This window comes from Mixophyes fleayi, chromosome 3 (assembly GCF_038048845.1).
Source record: "Mixophyes fleayi isolate aMixFle1 chromosome 3, aMixFle1.hap1, whole genome shotgun sequence".
NCBI classification, from domain to species: Eukaryota; Metazoa; Chordata; class Amphibia; order Anura; family Limnodynastidae; genus Mixophyes; species Mixophyes fleayi.
The window spans coordinates 26294766-26314216 of NC_134404.1; the positions used below are offsets into that span (position 1 = coordinate 26294766).

Consider the following 19451-nt stretch of genomic DNA (forward strand, 5'->3'; position numbering starts at 1 on the left):
CTTTACAATTGGGGACAAACATAGTAAACTAATAAACAAACTGGGTAAAACGGTCCCCCTGCAATGCAACATGGATTTGTCAAGGAGCAAATTTACTCCTTTTTTTTTTTTGCTTTGCTCTCCTTAATGACTTAGGCCCACGGTCTGCTGAACCTAAATACCTCCCAGTGGGCCAATTGACCACCTATTTTTATCTGAGGGAAAGAAATGTAATTTCCTATTTATCAGTTTAATATTTCTCTGGGGGCCGGACATTTAATATTTTATTTGAGATCCTTACCTGACAATGAAGTTTGTTGAGTTAATCTGTATCATACAAATAGTGCAAACAGTGCCATTGGGACAAAGGTGGAGCACAAGTGTTAGAACAAAATAATAGCTGCCGTTCAATTGCCAGGTTCAGTTACTCTTGTGACTGCTGAGCACACAATGGATTTAGGGCTGTTTGTAGCTACAGGCTTTGTGCTGATTTTGACTCTTTTATATATTCTTAACAATTGGAATAATAAAACAACAGCAAATTTTCCTCCTGGACCAAAATGCTGGCCGCTGATTGGGAACTTACATATCATGAATTTAAAGAAACCTCACCTGACATATTTAGAGGTAAGATAATGCCATTCTTTAGCAAATTAAAAACATATATTCATGTGAAATACAATGCTACCATCTGGAGACTGTTTGTAAACATATATTAATTTATGGAAAACTAAAATATGATTGTGAATTAACATAATTTGTTTATAGAGGAGCTAACGCTGTGTGTATCAAGGAGATCATGTTGTCTATCAAGATAATATATTTCTGTTCCAAAAAGTTTTAAAATCCCACAATGGTAAAACACTGAAATTAAACTAGAGTATTGCTTATATCTAAGTATAATATTTAACTTCATAAACTGTAATATAAGCGAAGCCAACTGTGACAACATGATCCCTACAAGGATGAGACCACAAACTGATATTGCATTAATAAAGCACACATCCACTTTACTTTTTTTTTTTCAAGATTTTATTTATAAAGTTCGTCACAAGAAGTTATTGCAATCAACAAGGATAAAAGATACAATAATATCTTTTTTTCCTTTTTTTTATTTTAACATTTGTTTTGATAGTAAAATATGCATTTACTATTGGGTATGATTTAAATAAAAATATTGTTCTAATACATAATATTATTACTATTATTATATATTATTATCATTAATACACTAGCCAATATTAATATTAATTAATATTATACATTATAATAGAGCAGATATAACATTCCTTCTTGTGTATGTATGAAAGTTGTAGGAAATTAATTGTAAAATACACCCATAAAACCATATAATATAGGCAAGAGGAGAAGAAAACTGTATCAACTTTAGAGGTCAATGTTCAAACAGCAAAAGCATCTAGTTAGTGCTAGTGACCATCATCATTGTGTATTTACATAAGCCCTCAAGTATTTGCAAGTGATACAATAGATATATCTATTTGATAATCTTATCTTATCTTATGATAAAGGCAAGTTGAGATGACCAAATAGAATTAAAGTGAAACATTCATAAATGTAGTAATAATAGTAACGCAAAACTGAGAATAAACCCAGACACAAAGGGGGATATTTAATTGTTTGTCCGGACCTCAGAAAAACTCGGGCTCTAAAACTATTACCGTTAATACGGTAATATTGCGCGTAAATAGCGTTCATACGGTAATTTACTCGCTGAATTTCAGCTCGCAGCTCAGGGAGCTGCGAGCTGAAATTCAGCGAAAAATTACCGTATAAACGGTATTAGTTTTAGAGCGCAAGTTTTTCTGAGGTCCGGACGAACAATTGAATACCCCCCAAAGTCTGATAATGTGACATATTGAATAAAGGGGGAAAAAAAAAAAGTAGAAAGAAGAAGAAGAGGGAGTGGGGGGGGGGGTGCTTTAGAGGAGGAGGGAAATGGTGAGGTTGAAACCTGGATTCCCGGGGGTCGAAAGATAATGTTGTATAATATCTACAAAATATTATTTATAAATAATAAAAGGGCAGATATACTTTCGGAAGATCAGTTGAGTGTGTTATTCCAGAGAAACCATTGTAAATAAACCAATCACCCCAGATTTGAGAGAATATATGAGTTTTCTTAATTAGATATGTAAAAAAAAATTCCATAGATGCCAGGTACCAAATTTTATTAATTAGCTGTTGTCTAGATGGAGGATCAGGGTTTTTCCAATACTTTGCAACTAGACATCTAGCAGCATTGAGGATTTGAACGGACAATTTATCTGCGGATTTATTTAAAACCTCGAAGAAAGCCTAGAAGAAATGACCAAAGACACTTAGAAACCTGTATGGAAGTAGCATTACTAATCATTGTAACAACATCATTCCCAAAAAAGGTAATACGTGGGCAAGACCACCATACGAGGAGTAAGGACCCTTGCTCTCCACAACCTCTCCAGCATAGGTCAGAGGTGGAACCATATATTCTTTTCAGTCTAGTGGGGCACTTTACTTTTTTATACTTTGTATAATACAATATAAAAAATATTCCATCTTGCAACTTGATCCCCAAAATAATTCAGCCGGACGTGCTTAGCAAAGCAAAAAAAATCAAACATGTTCAGGTTGGATTAATTTGGGGATCAAGCTGCCAGATAATATATTTTTTTTTCGATGTCACTTTGTATTTTTTATTAACTCAATGTGGATTGAAAGCTTACAAGACTGAATCCTACAGAACAAAGAAGAACAGGGTTGGCAAGTGTGAATGTTTTTTTTTAAATTATTTTAATTAAATGTTGTGGTTTTAACTAGGGGAGTTTTTAATTTACATTTTGCATTGGTGCACTACAGGACACAGCGGGCCCTGGGTGTCAGGGTATGCTGGCACTTGTAGTTCTCCAAATGCCAGCATGCCCTGGCCCTCACAGAACCATTAGCCCGGGGCCTCCATTCGCTTACTCCGGCCCTGGGGGGACCCCACACTGTTTGTCACCCTAATTTTCCTCAGACCAGCACTAGACTGGCAGCACTGGGTTTAGAATGACTGGGGAGGGGGGTGCACACTTTTTTTCTTTTTAACATTTATTTTTACCACTGTTTACTGCCAGTATAGCCGCCGGACCCGCTGGCATTGCCATTTTAATACAGGCATTCTGACTGTTGGTATTTTCACTGTCAGTCACAATGTCGGTATTTTATCTTCTCTGTCAGTATTTTATTTGTGTCGGTATTTAGCCTGCCGGTTTTTTAGCATCTGTCATATTTCCGTTGGTATTTCTACCTCTGGAAATATGACTACCTCAGAATGGCAGTCCCCTTTCTCTCACTATGCTGAACTATGTAACATTTCCAAGCATCATCTTTCTGTAGAACACCACAACAAACATGCAGTAAAAATAATTAGAATGACATCTACTAAACAGCAAGTAGTTACAGGACTTCGTGCTAATAAAAAATTACAATAATCTCTTCCATCTTTTAAAGTTTAATAAACAGGCCTTTGCAGCTAATCAAAACACAATAAAAAGGTAAACTATTTCTGCCATCTTATTCTTTGTTTCTATGTTTAAGAAGTTAATGCAGTGATCATGTTAAATATTACAAGCAGACACATTAACAGGGATAAAAAAGTACAAAAACATATTTTTAAACTCGAGACTCACCCTGGAAATCAATAACAGTTGGTAAATGTATAAGAGAACTTGATTGTAGCCAATTGGGACGTGTCATCTAACACTTGCTAAATGAGATTTGAGAACCATTATAAAAGTCCAGCAGTCCAGCCAAATTTAACTCTTAGTTGATTTATTTTTGTCCAAGAATTGAGCCTCATAAACATAATAAAGCATCAATTTATGCAATAAGTTTTAACTCCATTGTGCATAGTTCTTCAGTGAAAAGAGTCTAATGTCATATTCAGTGGTCAAAGTGGAACGATATACTTTGGTGTACCATACTGCCACTTCTCCTACTGGTTTCACTGTGAAATTATCATCTTAAATTTTCTATACTATCACTTCTAAATTTCCAATTCCACTTAATAAAATGTTGCTGTTTTTTTCTCATAGTAAGCTATTTTTTATATTCACATTTTATTATTTTAGTTAATTATATTTTAGCTGGCAAAAACCTACGGCTCAGTATTTAGTGTTCAGATGGGGATGAAAAAGATGGTGGTCTTAGCTGGATATGAGACTGTAAAGGACGCTCTTGTCAATCATGCTGAACAGTTTGGAGAAAGGGCAAGAACTCAAATATTTCAGAACATGGACAAGGAAATGGGTAAGTCAGTTTGAATTTATTATCATTACATCAGTTTATGTGTTTTAGTCTGACTTATTCCTCAGTGCATAATTAAGCGATAGTAAGTAGAGTAACTTCTTGGTTCTGCAATGCATATTTCTGTTAGGAATTCACAGGAAATGGGAGGTGATGTTGTCGTAAAAACATAATAGAGTTTATTGCAGTTCTGTGCAAATAATGGTGGTCTAGATACAAGCATATTGGATATAGCAGTAATCAAGTGAAGTCAAGTGAAAACACAGACTCTGAGGTAATGCATGGCTGAGCAATCAGTCAAAGAGCATTGCAGGAATAAATGCAGGCCTTTGCAGTCTGTTTTGCAATATAGAAATATGAACAGAATCCAAAAAAAACAGAGTCTCTCTATGTCACACGCTGCTCTCCCGCAGCTGCCAGCCCATAACCTGAGCATCTACTCAATCCTAATTCCCTGCTTTCTCCCCCGGCTGTCAGGTCGATAAACGGCTCTGCGTATGCCCGAGTGATCGTTTCACCTGTGCTCACCTGCTCCGCTCATCCATTGGTTGCCTCTCAATTATAAGGCCCCTCCCAGCACATCCTAATGCTGGTCCTTCTCGTCAGACTCCCGGCCTGGAAGCAGCTCATGTACCCCTGCTTGGTTCTCAGCTCTCCTAGCGTGCTGCCGTGGATCATCGATTACCTGCGCCACTCGTTAGTGATAACTATTGCAGATCATCGCTCTCATCTCTCCAAGTGTGCTGCTGCAAATCACCTATTACCTGCGCCACTCGTTAGTGGTAACTATTCATCACTCTCATCTCTTCAAGTGTGCTGCTGCAAATCACCTATTACCTGCACCACTCCTTAGTGGCAACTCCTGCAGATCATTGCTCCAAGTGTGCTGCCATAGAATATCACTTATCTGCTCCACTTACTTAGTGGTAACTACCACAGACCATCTCATCTATCTTTCTATGGACTATCACAGAGCATCGCTCGGCACTCCCACTCATTAATGTCTAACTAGTGCCTACCTTCTTCTCTGTACTCGGTGTGAACTCCCCAGGAGGGCCGCGACCTGCAGGGTGGAAGCTGCAAAGCCAAAATTCCCTAGTGGGAATCCCTGGTGAAAACCTTACGCTTAGTTAGATTCCGCTCCTCTTAGTGGAGTACCTTTAATCTCAGTTGAGACCAGAAGGATCCCATTCATCCTAGTGAATCCTGACAGTAAGAACCAGCCATGATGGATCCCGATAGAGAACCTTCAGCGAAATATCTACTCCAACACCTTGTTGGAAAGTTAGAAAGTCAAGATGCTGTACAAGTGCAAGCATTACATTGTTTGCAGTCTCTAGCTACCCGCTTGGACACCTTTCAAGTAAATCCTCCACCTCCTGCTGCAGTTCAAGCCCTGGCTCAGCCTCTTGTACTTGAGGCATCTCTTGCTTCCTCTGCATTGCGCCTTCCAACTCCTTCCAAATATGATGGGTACCCCAAGTTCTTTAGGGGATTTATGAACCAGTGTTCAATTGAATTTGAGCTCCTTCCGCAGAACTTTCATACTGCTAGGTCCAAGGTCGCTTACATCCTCTCCCTGTTCATCATCATCATCATCACCATTTATTTATATAGTGCCACTGATTCTGCAGCGCTGTACAGAGAACTCATTCACATCAGTCCCTGCCCCATTGGAACTTACAGTCTAAATTTCCTAACACACAAACACACACACACACACACACACACACACACACACAGACTAGGGTCAATTTTGATAGCAGCCAATTAACCTACCAGTACGTTTTTGGAGTGTGGGAGGAAACCGGAGCACCCGGAGGAAACCCACGCAAACACGGGGAGAATATGCAAACTCCATAAAGCCATGGATATGAATTGAACTCATGACCCCAGCACTGTGAGGCATAAGTGCTAACAACTTAGCAACCGTGCTGCAGTGTTATCAGGACAAGCGTTGGACTGGGCTTCTCCCCTCTGGGAGCGGAATGATGACCTCCTCAATGACTCCTCTGCCTTTATTATGACTTTTCGAAGATCTTTGATGAAATAGGTCGGGTTATCTCCGCAGCTTCTAGTATTCTCCTCTTACGTCAGAGCTCACGGTCTGTGGCGCAATATTTTATTGAACTATTGACCCTGTCTTCAGAACTACAGTGGAACAATGAGACCTTGCTAGCCACCTTCTGGCAGTTCCTTTGTGATAAGGTGAAGGATGCCCTCACCTCCCAGGAATTACCCGATACTCTTGATTCTTTAATTTCTCTAGGTAACAGGGTGGACCTATGGTTCTGAGAAAGATCTTCAGAGAAGGAGATTCCCAGACGTCCACCTTTCCGACTGGATCCTCGGTTTCTACCTCCCACTTCTTCCACTGAAACCATGCAGTTGGGCGGCTCTCACCTAACCCCGGAAAAGAGAGAAAGGAGAATAAAGAATAAATTATGTATGTATTACAGAGATTCTATACACCTTCTAAAATCATGTCCTAAACGGTCGGGAAACGACAGATGATAGCTAGCTCAGGGGAGGTCAGGCAAGGGACATTTAATTTCTGTCCAGATTTTTCCTTTAACCAACCAAGCTCCTTTCTGGTCACCATACATTGGTCCTCTGGATCTGTTTATTCCTGTGCTCTAGATTCTGGTGCTGCCGGGAATTTTATTTTGCTGTCTTTAGTGAAACAACTGGCTTTGCCTTCCGTGCCTCTGAAGAAACCAATTGTCATTACTGGTATTGATGGAACTCCTCTGGTAAACAGCCTTATTCATAGCTGTACCGAAGTACCCTCCCTACAGCTAGGGGCCTTACATCGAGAAAAGATTCCTTTTTTCATCCTTCTACTAACTACGAGTCCTATTATTCTAGTTCTACCTTTGGCTTCACCTGTATTCACCTCACTTGGACTGGCTGTCCTCTCAAATTCTCTCTTGGGGAACCGCCTGCTTAGGTAGATGCCTTACCCAAGTGGAACCTCTGAGGACTCTCCATACCGTGATGGAATCTACTACTTCCATGCTTCCTTCCCAGTATTCGTTGTTTGCAGATGTCTATAATAAAGCACACGCTGAACAACTACCTCCTCATCGAGCATGGGATTGTCCCATCGACTTGGGAGAGTCTACCCTCTTTCCTTACCTGAGACCGAGGCCACTGCCTTATACATCAAAGAGAAATTACAACAAAGTTTTATTAGGCCCTCTACTTCCCCAGCCGGAGCCGGATTCTTCTTTTTTTTTTTAAAAAAAAAGATGGTACCCTGCACCCTTGCATTGACTACAGAGACCTAAATTCCATTACCATTAAAATCCGTTATCCCGTTCCACTAATGACCGAGTTATTTGATCATACTAAAGGTGTCCAAATTTTCACCAAATTGGACCGTCATGGGGCCTACAACCTCATCAGAATACAAGCCTGGGATGAGTGTAATACAGCGTTCAACAAGCGGGATGGCCACTACGAATACCTGGTTGTGCCTTTCGGACTCTGTACTGCTTCAGCTGTGTTTCAGAGCTATGTCAATGAGATCTTCCACGATCTATTATATTCCTTTGTAGTGGTGTACCTTGATGATATCTTAATCTTTTCAGGGGATCTCCGGTCTCATTGCCTGATTGTTGCCGAAGTCCTTTCTCGACTTCGTAAGAATATTTGTATTGCAAACTGAAGAAATGTTCTTTCGAAGCTCCCAGAGTACCCTTTCTTGGGTATATTGTCTCTGGTTCAGGACTTCATATGGACCCTGAGAAGGTTTGAGCTATCCTGGAATGGCCTCGCCCTAACACCCTCGAGTCTATTCAACGATTTCTTGGATTCAACAAACTACTACAGTTGCTTTATCTCGGGGTATTCTACCATTGTGGCCCCTTTAGTTGCTCTCACTAGGAAAGGAGACAAAATACATTATTGGTCACCAGAGAATGTTGAGGCCTTCTCCTTCCTCAAGAAACCTTTTCCTCTGCTCCTATTTTAAAACAGCCTGCTCTGTCCCTCCCTTTTTTTCTTGACGTTGATGCCTCTACCATTGGAGTTGGAGCAGTCCTGTCTCAGAGGTCCAGTCAAGGCAAATGTCATCCTTGTGCTTTCTATTCTTGAAAGTTTCTACCTGCTGAGAGTACTTACACCATGGGTGACAAGGAGCTGCTAGCTATTAAATTAGCCTTATGCAAATGGCGCTATCTTTTGGAGGGTGCTAGTCATGCTGTCAGAGTATTCACAGATCATAAAAACCTTCTCTACCTCCAGTCTGCCCAGTGCCTAAATCGCTGTCAAGCTCGGTGGTCATTGTTCTTCTCACAATTCGATCTTCATGTGACCTTCAAACCAGGGCTTAAGAATAAGAAAGCGGATCCCTTGTCCCGAGCCTTTGAGAATGCTGAGCCTGAGGATTTCTTTGAACATCCCATCTTGGACCCTAAATGCCTCCAAGCGGCTTCTCTGTCTACTCCTCCTCCAGGGGAAAACGTTTGTCCCTCCCTACTTGCGGAAAAGACTTCTCACAAGGTTCACATTTTTCTGGACACTTAGAGACTCGTAAGACTTGTGAGTTTATTTCTCACCAATACTGGTGGCCTAAATACCAGTCTGAAGTTTAAGAGTTTGTAGCCGCTTGCACTGTGTGTGCTCAGCACAAATCTCCTTGTCAGCCTCCGCTGGGTCTTCTCCATCCTCTCCCGTTACCCACTAAACCATGGACTCATATATCCATGGATTTCATCACGGACGTACCCATTAGCAAAAAATGTAACACCATCTGGTTGATTGTGGACCGCTTTCTAAAAAAGCACATTTTGCTCCCTTGGTTGACTTATCTTCTTCAGTAGTGCCTACTGTGCCTCTATTCTATTCCAGCTCTCATGTTATGACAAAAACCAGGGGGGAAATCTCCAGTCTGCAATAAAACCATTATTTTATCAATACACAATGCTTTCTTCAATGTCATTACACAAGACTCATATCAGGAGTTAAAACTTAGCATCTTGAAAATTGAAGCCTATTTTTGATTTCTTTATATAATATCAAATTTATGAAATCCTAACTGCAAAATATTTTACAGAAACAAGTACAAATAAAATTATCATATTTACAGAAATCCTTTTAATGCAAGAAGGTCTGCTACAATGGTTTACTTTCACACTAGTATCTTCTTCTTTCTTTCTTTCTTTCTTTGTTTCTTTCTCTTTTTCTCTCTTTCTTCTGTTCCACAGCAAGGAAATCAGGACATGAAAACAAAGGTTAAGGAGGGATATGCTCACCACAGCGCTTATATACTTATCAGACCAGCGCACAGCTGAAGCAAAAGGAATATGTTTGTTTCAGGGTAGTGATTGGGACACTTATGATAGTACATTAGTGTAGGTAGTATAGGTTGGAGTAGGAAAAACTAAGGAGAGAGTTTTTGAGAAAGTCTTTAACGATTTGAAGGCTGTGGGACAGTCTGGTTGCGTAGTGGCACTAAGCAGTTGTTACAGTTGGTTGCCAGAGACAAAGCTATGTGCAAGACAGAGCTAGATCATCATCATCAACATTTATTTATATAGCACCTGCAAATTCCGTAGCGCTTTACAATTAGGGAAAAACATAGCAATATACAATACTTGGTATACAGACAAAGAGGTAAGAAGGCCCTGTTCACAAGCTTACAATCTATAGGATAATGGGAGTTAGATACATGAGGTTGAGTCTGAATATTGAATTTCATTTCAGCCACATTGCAATGGTAAAAGTGATTGGTATGCCATATGATCCAGTCACATAGCAATGCAGGACAAAACAGAATGCAAGAGACCAGGAGAGGATAGAAACATTTGTGTATCATCCGTATAGAGATGATACTGAAATCCAGAGGAGCTTATTAGTTTTCCTTGAGAAGTGGTATATATAGAGAACAGCAAAGGACCTAAGACTGAGCCTTTTGGGACTCCAACTGATAAAGGAAGCACAGGTGGATCAAGAGAAATTAACACTGAAAGAGCGATTAGATGTAGGATAAGAACCAGGATAGGACAGTGTCTTGAAGAGCTATGAATTTTAGTGTTAAAGTGTCAGTGTCAAATGCAGCAGAAATATCCAGAATGATTAGAAAAGAGTAATGACCTTTAGTTTTAGCAGTGATCAAATCATTGACAACCTTAGTCTACGCAGATTCTGTGGAGTGTTGAGAACGAAAGTCTGACTGAAGAGGATCCAATAGGTTGTTTGCGGAAAGGATGCATGTGAGGTGAGTGTATGCAAGTCTCACTAGAAGATTGGAGGGGCACGGCAGCTGAGAGATGGGAAGGTAAAGTGAGAGAGTTTGAGTCAGACTTTCATTTTTCAGAATAGGAGTAATCACTGCATGCTTGTATAATGATACTAGTAGAGAGGGAGAGAGATTGCTGGTAGATAGGTGGAATGGGCGCAGGAGACTGGGAATTACCAACTTGTGAGGATATAGGTTCAAAAGGACAGGATGTAGAGTAGGAAAATAAGAAGGGAGTAGATACTTCATCTTCGTTTGAGGATTCAAATAAAGAGAGGATGTCTGAGGGTGCTGGGAAGGAATTGAGCTGATTGATTGTCCAGGAAAATGATACCATTTCTAGTCTAAACTTATCAATTTTGTCCTTGAAGTAGGAAGCAAGATCCTTGGCACTGATAGTAGTAATAGGGTTTGGGGTGGGAGGGTTGAGAAGAGATTTAAATATGTTAAAAAGGCATTTGGTGTTAGTAGCCTGAGTAGAGATGAACGTTCGGAAGTATGTTTGTTTTGCAATGTCCAGAGCATTTCGATAGGAGTGATAGATAGAGGTATATGTGAAGAAATCATTACAGGTATTAGATTTACGCCAGTGACGTTCCGCTTTAAAAGGGCAGTAGGGAGACTATTTTGAGATACAATTTGAGATGTTTGAAGAGCGTGGCAGATGTGGAGAGGGGAGAGACACATAATTTATGCTGCAGTATTTAAGCTAGACTGAAGCAGGGATAGATGGGTGCAATAGTCAAGACAGCAGATGGTGAGAAAGTTTTAAGAATTTTGGTAGTGTGACACTGAGGCAGTGGGCTTGGGAGACTAAGGAAGTTGTCGTGTTATTAAAGGTTGTCTCTGGTTGCGTATGTTGCCTCTGTTTAGACAAAATTAAATAAGTAAGAATGACCAAATTTAAAAACCAATTATAATTTTGAACATTTCAGGACTTACTTTATCACATGGCGATAACTGGAAGGTAATGAGAAGATTTACCTCAACAACACTGCGTGATTTTGGGATGGGAAAAAGTACAATTGAGGATAAGATTGTTGAAGAATGTACCAACTTAATTGAACATGTTGCATCTTTTAAAGGTAAAATGGCCTGAATTATTCACAGACAGGAATTAACTGTTAAAACCTTTATAGCCAGGGAATATATCCTAAACTATTTGATTGTGTATCTATATGTTTTTATGTAAATAAATATTAATATTTCCTCATCGTTCCCATTTTTGTTGCTTGCTTTATTAACTTCATAAATTAATTACTTGTTATTAATTTTGTTCATTGATGTTTTAGGAAAGCAATTTGATGACACTATGATCATGAACGCTGCTGTGTCTAATGTAATTGTGGCAATTTTACTTGGTCATCGAATGAACTATGAAGACCCACAATTTAGGAAACTATTAACCTTGACAAATAAAATTATTCACCTTTTAGGAAGTCCAATGGTTGCGGTAAAATTATTATTATTATTATTTATTTAGTAAGGTTCCACAATACTCAAGGACATATAAGCAGACAAATAATTGAAGAAGTAAAAACAAATGGTAGGGTTGCCTCTGCTCACGAGAGACCTTATTATCTAGTAGAAAATGGGCAGTGTTGAGCATTGTCAGACTGGGTCATGAAGGGCCAACAGGGAAAATACAATGGTAGAGGCCCACAAGAAGGATTGTGGCCAGCCACTAGAGAGGCGTATCCAAACCACTAGAGGGGGTGTGGTAAGCCCATGAAGGACAGCTAGCACCATAATGTAGTATATAAAGAATGCAGTGTTTATATAAAGAGTACAAAGTCTTGAATTGTCCCCTTAGACTGGGCAGAACAGTCACCAAAAAATCGGGATTGTCCCACTAGAATCAGAACATTTGACAAACTATCCTGCTGTCTCCTACCTGTTCTTGTCACTTTCACCACCTGTGCTGTTGGTTTCTTTAGTTGCAGCTTGTCTGGAACCTGGAATATTGGGGGCCCTATTTGGAAAAAAATGGGTAAATTTAGAAATTTCCAACCAGCCCCGGCGTTAAGTCAAAAGCACCCGCAATTAATAATTAGGCCTTCCTTCAGCCCCAACATTAAAGTAATAGTATTCCCATTTAATAAATAAACATATTTCACTCCCTCCAAACAGCCCCAGCAATAAATTAATAGTATTTACATGTAATAAATATACCTTTTTCCCGCAACTGTCACTGACATTAAATAATTTGTATTCACATTTAATAAGTAGACCTCATTATCCCCAAACTCACCCCTACATTCAATTTTTAGCCCTCAAACCACCCCATTTTAAATTAATAGCCCCCACTTTTAAAGTAAAATGCCCCACCATCACCCCACAAACAAAATAACACCGATTAATTAGCCACCACCTACCTCACATACACACACTACATTTCCACAAGGCCCTGTGCTATTACACACACATACTACATTTCCACAATCCGTCTATGCCATCACACACACATTACTATGCCCCTTCATCATCATGCTGTTCAACCTTATGATCACACTGCACCCTCCATGCTGCTATTGCCCCCCCCCATTCGTCACCCTGTGCCATGCTGCTTTTGCTCCCCCTTCATCACTCTGTGCCATGCTTCTTTTGCTCCCCCCTTTCTCCATCTGTGTCATGCTGCTTCCCCCCTTCCTCCATCTGTGCCATTCTGCCCCCTCCCCCTTTATTACTCTGTGCCATTCTGCTCCCCCCCTTATCACACTGTGCCATTCTGCTTCCCCCCCATGCCTCCGTTTCCTTTCCTTACCTTAATTGACTTCTTTCTTCTCTTTTCTTTTCTCGTTATCTTCTGACTTCTTGCTTGCTTGCTGTCTCCTCTCTGCGCCGCCCCTCACTGAATATGTCGGGCGTGATGACATCACCCGGCATTCAGTGCAAATGGAGTAGGGTTCCTTTTTTTGTTGTTGTTGTTGTGTTTTGCTTTGTGTTTCTTTTTTAAGTACCCTTCTCTGCCCCATCAACGAAGAGGTCGGAGCCATCAGGCATCAGGGCCTACCGGGTAATATCCTGGCACCCCGTTGGGCCAGTCTGACCCTGGTGCTGAGACAAGGGGAGCGAATGTGACTCAGGGTGGCGATTGAGACAGTAGTTTAGGTGGTACTAGGGTAGGTTGTAATAAGGATTTGGTGTTGGGGATGAGTTGGCTTAGGTGTGGTACGGAATTCCATAGGTGAGGAGCAGCAGGCAGGGGTGAGAGGTAGTTATCAGAGAGGAGGTGAGATGGGGTAAGAGGCTGATCTAAGACAACAAGACAGAGAGTATGTTTAGATGAGGTTTAGAGTTAGATGCATTTGCACTCTGAATGTATGTAGAAGACACACACAAGAAAAAGCATCCATACCTGTATATGTTGAATCCGAGGCATATTAATGTGTCCTGCTAACATACAGTAGTATTTGTGCCAGACGTATGTCAGGCATACAAGAGTCTAAACTTCAAACTAAGGATAGTGTAGAGCTGCGACTTCAGTGTTAGTAGTAAAAGCAGTACCCTATTTGTACACAATTTAATAATGTAATGTAGTGTCATATACAAAAGACAGAATATTGTCTTAATGTGAATGTCACATTTTTAATATAAAAAAATAATTAAGCTCAAACACCACATACAGGGGCTCATCTAGCTGTGATTGATATGAAGTTAGACTGTACATAGACTGTGTACAAGGAAAACACACACATAAAGTGTAACTACCTACATTTAGCCTGATAAATCTCAAGGTCATACTTGCCGACTTGTTGGCGTCTGGGAGATGCCGGGTGGATGTGGGCGTGTGGGGGCGGGGACAGCAAATAATGTAATTTTGGTCCCGCTCCCGCTACATAATGACGTGTCATTTTACAGCGGGGGCAGGGTGAAAATCCACGATTCCCTGAGAATCGCGGCATTTTGGATCTAATTCTGCCCATTTCACTAGGAAGTGGGCAAATGCGGGAGGCTGCCATACTCTCCCGGGACCCCTACCCGGAATGCGGAAGTCTCCCGGATATTCCGGGAGAGTTGAAAAGTATGCTCAAGGGGCAGTCAACTAAAAACAGTAGCTTTTGTGCGAGATGTAAATCATAAATAATGCAACCACTGAAGACACAAGAAGTAAACTGGATTGTGTGTTGTAAAAGCTCAATCACTGGTCAAGAGACATGATTCATTTTAGAAATCCCTAATCTCAATCATAAATTAATTACTTTTCTACCATTCAAGATCTCTGAAACATACAATAAAATATAATTCTTAATTTTTTGGGCAATTTTAATTAAATGGTAATGGTCAAACTTATTGGAAAGATGATTTGGCATTAGGTGATCATTTTTCACTGTCATCATTCTTTACCCTGGTACTAAGATTGGGTCACTCCTTGTTATTCCTGACATTTGCACATTGCAGTAAAGTCCTAACAGTAATTAGTTGTTGTTGGGACCTCTTCTGGCCAGTTTTTATAATGATCTATGGGAAGTGATCCATTGCAGGCTCCAAATGATGTCTATCTCACTACTGGATGGTGCTGACTTTCCCTTCCTTGCTGTATATTATGAGGCTCACTGATAAATAAGGAAGGTGAACAGCAGAGGGCCCAAAAATAACAGTGGAAGGTTGAACACCTCTTTAAGACATTGTTTTAGGAGTAGATTGTAGTAGGACAAAGAGAAATCATTCTTCAGTCTACTTCATATAAAAATGATGTTATGAACTGTGTGTATAAGAAATACATAACAAGAAATGACCTAGCAGTGTTAGCAGAAAGAATGACTTATAATAAATAAGGTATATGACCAAACAAGACATAGGTCATTATGTAGAGGTTGGATCCCTCAAGTGGTGCCCACATTCCCTTCACATTTCAGCAGAGTGTACACAGGTACACATCTGTGGTCAAGGCTGAGTTTTGTATTTTTCATAAAAATCTCATTGTTTAGTGCCCTTTAGAATGGTTGAACGTAGCATCCAAAATGCAAAAGATGTTGCCAGGAAGGATCATGTTAATCCTATGGTGAATGTTGCAGGCATTAGGGCTTGTTTACAGATAGAACACAATTTATTCCAAATTATTTGAGCTCATATTTAATTATCCTTACTTGTTATATGCTAAGGGATACATATAATGATAGCCTGGGACTTTGGTTTGGAATGATAGGTAGTCTTCAAGAAGTTGTGTATGATAAATGGTAGGATAACAACAGTAGATCTCTATCTGTATATGGTGATCATTACCTGCTGACTAGATCTATTGCAGTGTCTGTATATAATTAGTGTTTGCGTAAACTGATTCTGCAACACTTACCTTTTTGCACATTCTTCCCTGTACAAGTACATGATCAGTAAGTGAGCTATTGGACAGTCACCAATCACCATGCCCCAAAAATACACTGTTACAGATCCTTCACTAGGAACATATTAACTATTTTCTGTGATCCACTGTGGGAACAATAGATTTTAGAAATGGAGCACAACCAGGGCCTGATCAGCCAATAGCCTGACCAGGCTGCAGCCTGGGGCGCTGGAGCCAGGGGGGCGCAGCGTCACCGAGATGTTTTTTTTTTCCATCCTAAATGTGGCAAGCGGAGTCATCGGGTCCGCCCCTGGTCTAAAGGAGCGGTCCCGACTGTCACTATCACATGACAGGCAGTCTTGGCAGCGATCGCTGCTAGCTGCCTGTCGGTGTGGCCGCGGGCGCTTCTTACTCTGGTCACGTGAGATCAGGACTTCCACATCTCACGTGACCAGAGTAAGAAGCACCCGCGGCCACACCGACAGGCAGCTAGCAGCGATCGCTGCCAGACTGACTGTCATACACAGCGCTGAAGAGAGGACTCCACAGCAGGTAAGTCCATTCTAATGTCTCGGGGGGAGGGGCGGCAGATGGGCAGGTGAGTTAGCTAAAGGGGGCAGATGAGGTGTCCGAAGGGGGCAGGTGAGGTGGCTGGAGGGGGGGTGGGTTGCGCTACGGCTGAAATAGCCTAGGGCAGCCGGAACCCTTAATCGGGCCCTGAGCACAACTCTTTATTCTAAACCATACAATCAAATCCATGTCACAGTGGGAACTCTGTTCAACACTAACTATCATATGTGTAGTTGGTATGCAATTGTGGTGCAATGTGATCCAGAATATGCATGCAGCTCAGCGTGCACCAGAATAATTATAATAAGGATATATGCTCAAACTGTATATTTAAATGGAAAGAAACAGGAGTAGTCAAATGATATACTGTGACATCATGTGTTGTTTAATGTGTCTGTACTTTGTATTAACAGATATATAATGTATATCCAATCCTGGGATTCCTCCCTGGTAGTCACAAAACTATTCTAAAAAACGTGGATGAACTAGTAGAATTCATAACAAGGACATTTGTGAAGCATCTAAAGAACTTAGACAAGAACGATCTAAGAAGTTTCATTGATGTGTTCCTTGTAAGACAAAAAGAGGTATGGTAAACATGGTGGCGTTTTAGAAATATTTATCACTTAAAAGATTGCATAAGCTAGATATACAGTGTGCGTGTGTGTGTGTGTGTATGTATATGTATGTGTGTACATATATATATATATATAAATATATATATAAATATATATATATATACATATATATGTGTATGTTATGCATTTTATATGTATGTTATGTATGTTATATATATATATATATATATATATATATATATATATATATATATATATATATATATAAATAATACATATATATATATATGTATGTATGTTACATATAGGTGACTGCCCAGAGTTGTTTTTATTTTTATTTTAAATGTCGTACAGATCATCCAGTGGAAGGCCCAGAACAGGCTCCCTGGGTCAAAAATCTGGCCAGCATACACCAACGGGAGGTACAACATGGACCTAATCCCCCTTAAAATCTGGCCTGGATCCAACTGGACAATCTAATGTTGGTTTCATCCCAGTTGGTGCAGGGGTGTTAAAGATATTCGCCTACAAATAGATAGATAGATAGATAGATAGATAGATAGATAGATATATAGATAGATAGATAGCGAGAGAAAGATATATATATATATATATATATATATATATATATCATATATATAAATTTTCATAAACTTATAATTTATTTAAACTGGTTAATGCATCGGCAGCAATCAGAAAGTGACAATTTCTGCTTCTTAATTAGAACCATTTTTCCTACTTTTTGAGCAATTGCAGCTTAAATCAACTCAGCCGTTTTTAGTTTTTCCACAAACAGTTCTGTTTTCTGGTGTGACAAATGGGAATGGGAGCTGGGGAGGAGGGTATTCATCAGTATTGGTTTTAAGCTTTTACAGATTTTACTGATTACAATGGCTTTTGTTATAAAATGACTAATACAAAGTCAAATTTGTTCTGAGTATATATTATATTAATAAAAATTCAGTCACGCCAATTGCTATATTTATTTGAAAAGTAGTTAAAAGTGTTGTTTATAGAACAGACAATTTTCGTAGTACAGACCTCATAGGATGTAAGCACGTTTGGGCAGAGCTATCTTTACCTTCTCCATCATATTATTCAATGTAATTTATTAGTGTCATGGTCTCCTCACTGTACTGTAATACGTACTATGTTGATACTTTATAAAAAAAATAATAATAAAAATTCAATAATACACTAATTTGTCTATAAATTGTAAGCTTGCCAGCATAACCCTCTTGTCTCTTTGTGTGGTTGTTAATGCACATTTATTTTAATAGCGTTTGTTCCCAATTGTGAAGTGCTGTGGAGTATGTTGGCTTATAAAAATAAATGCTAATAACAATAAGAAATAATAATGACTATGACATAAACATGAAACTTTAAGTAAAATGTGAAAGAAGGAAGACGGATGTAATAATCTATAGTATGTAAAACATTCAGATATCAATTTTAAGTTTCATGTTCTGATTTCTTTAAATGCTGCAATTTCAAAACTTTACTATCCGACTCTGAAATGTATGGTAAATTTGACAAGATGTCCAATATCAGATACCCAGAAAAGGAAAATGACACTCCTATCTATAATTTGCTTTAAATTGCTGAAACAGTAGCACAGGGAAACTTTCATTGTGTAGGCCATACTGAAGTAGGTGGAAAGGAATCACAGTGGGCCACACTTACAAAATATAAAGCTCTACATCAGATCACACAGAGCAGCTGGGGTATTATAAAAGTCCTGCTCTGAACCAGCTAGCTATTAACTCACTGGTGATCACTTCCATTGTGAGACATATCATCATCATCATCATCATCATCACCTCTTATTTATATAGCGTCACTAGTTCTGTAGCGCTGTACAGAGAACTCCCTCATTTAACTCATGACCCCAGTGCTGTGAGGCAAAAGTGATAATGAGTATGCCATCATGCTGCCCCATCTCCTAGTGCTGTCATTCAGGATGGAAGCGGTGTGAGTGATGGCTGCTGCTAACTTCAGAAGAAACATCACTCCCTCAGAATGACAAGGCCATGTCTGGACACTATTTCAGATGTTTTACTCTAGCTGACAGGTGTATTTTAATGAAGATTCTTTCAGAGTTCACAGATGGATATTTGGAGATGGATGGAGAACCATTGAGCTGTAATGAGATACTCAATACAGCAGCTTTATACACAGATGTAAAGAATATTGTTTCATTAAAAGGTGCAAAGAGCTCACTCTGTATTATGATTGTGATTTGCAGGAGGCAAAAAACTCCCAGTCATATTTCCACAATGACAATCTGACAAGAGTGATAAGAAACCTGTTCTCTGCAGGAATGGAGACAATATCAACTACCCTTAGCTGGGGTCTTCTGCTGATGGCAAAATATCCAAATATCCAAGGTACAGTCATTCTTATTTAATCTTCACACAACTGATATGTTCCAGCCATGATCTGCGCATTGGATTTAAAAAACAAAATGTATGTTTATGATATAAAGTAAAAAAAATTGAATAAAGGTTTTGGC

General features: G+C 39.6%; 1 protein-coding gene across 1 annotated transcript in view; it reads left to right on the forward strand.

The window, feature by feature from the left end:
• Positions 1–363: 363 nt before the first annotated feature.
• The window catches only part of LOC142143416 (cytochrome P450 2K1-like), a 28555-nt gene continuing 9467 nt past the window's right edge, over positions 364–19451 (forward strand). The window contains exons 1-6 of the mRNA XM_075201250.1: positions 364–606; positions 4104–4266; positions 11443–11592; positions 11800–11960; positions 16775–16948; positions 19185–19326. Coding sequence (XP_075057351.1) covers positions 430–606; positions 4104–4266; positions 11443–11592; positions 11800–11960; positions 16775–16948; positions 19185–19326 — 967 coding nt within the window. The 5' untranslated portion in view covers positions 364–429. The remainder of the gene's footprint in view (positions 607–4103; positions 4267–11442; positions 11593–11799; positions 11961–16774; positions 16949–19184; positions 19327–19451) is intronic.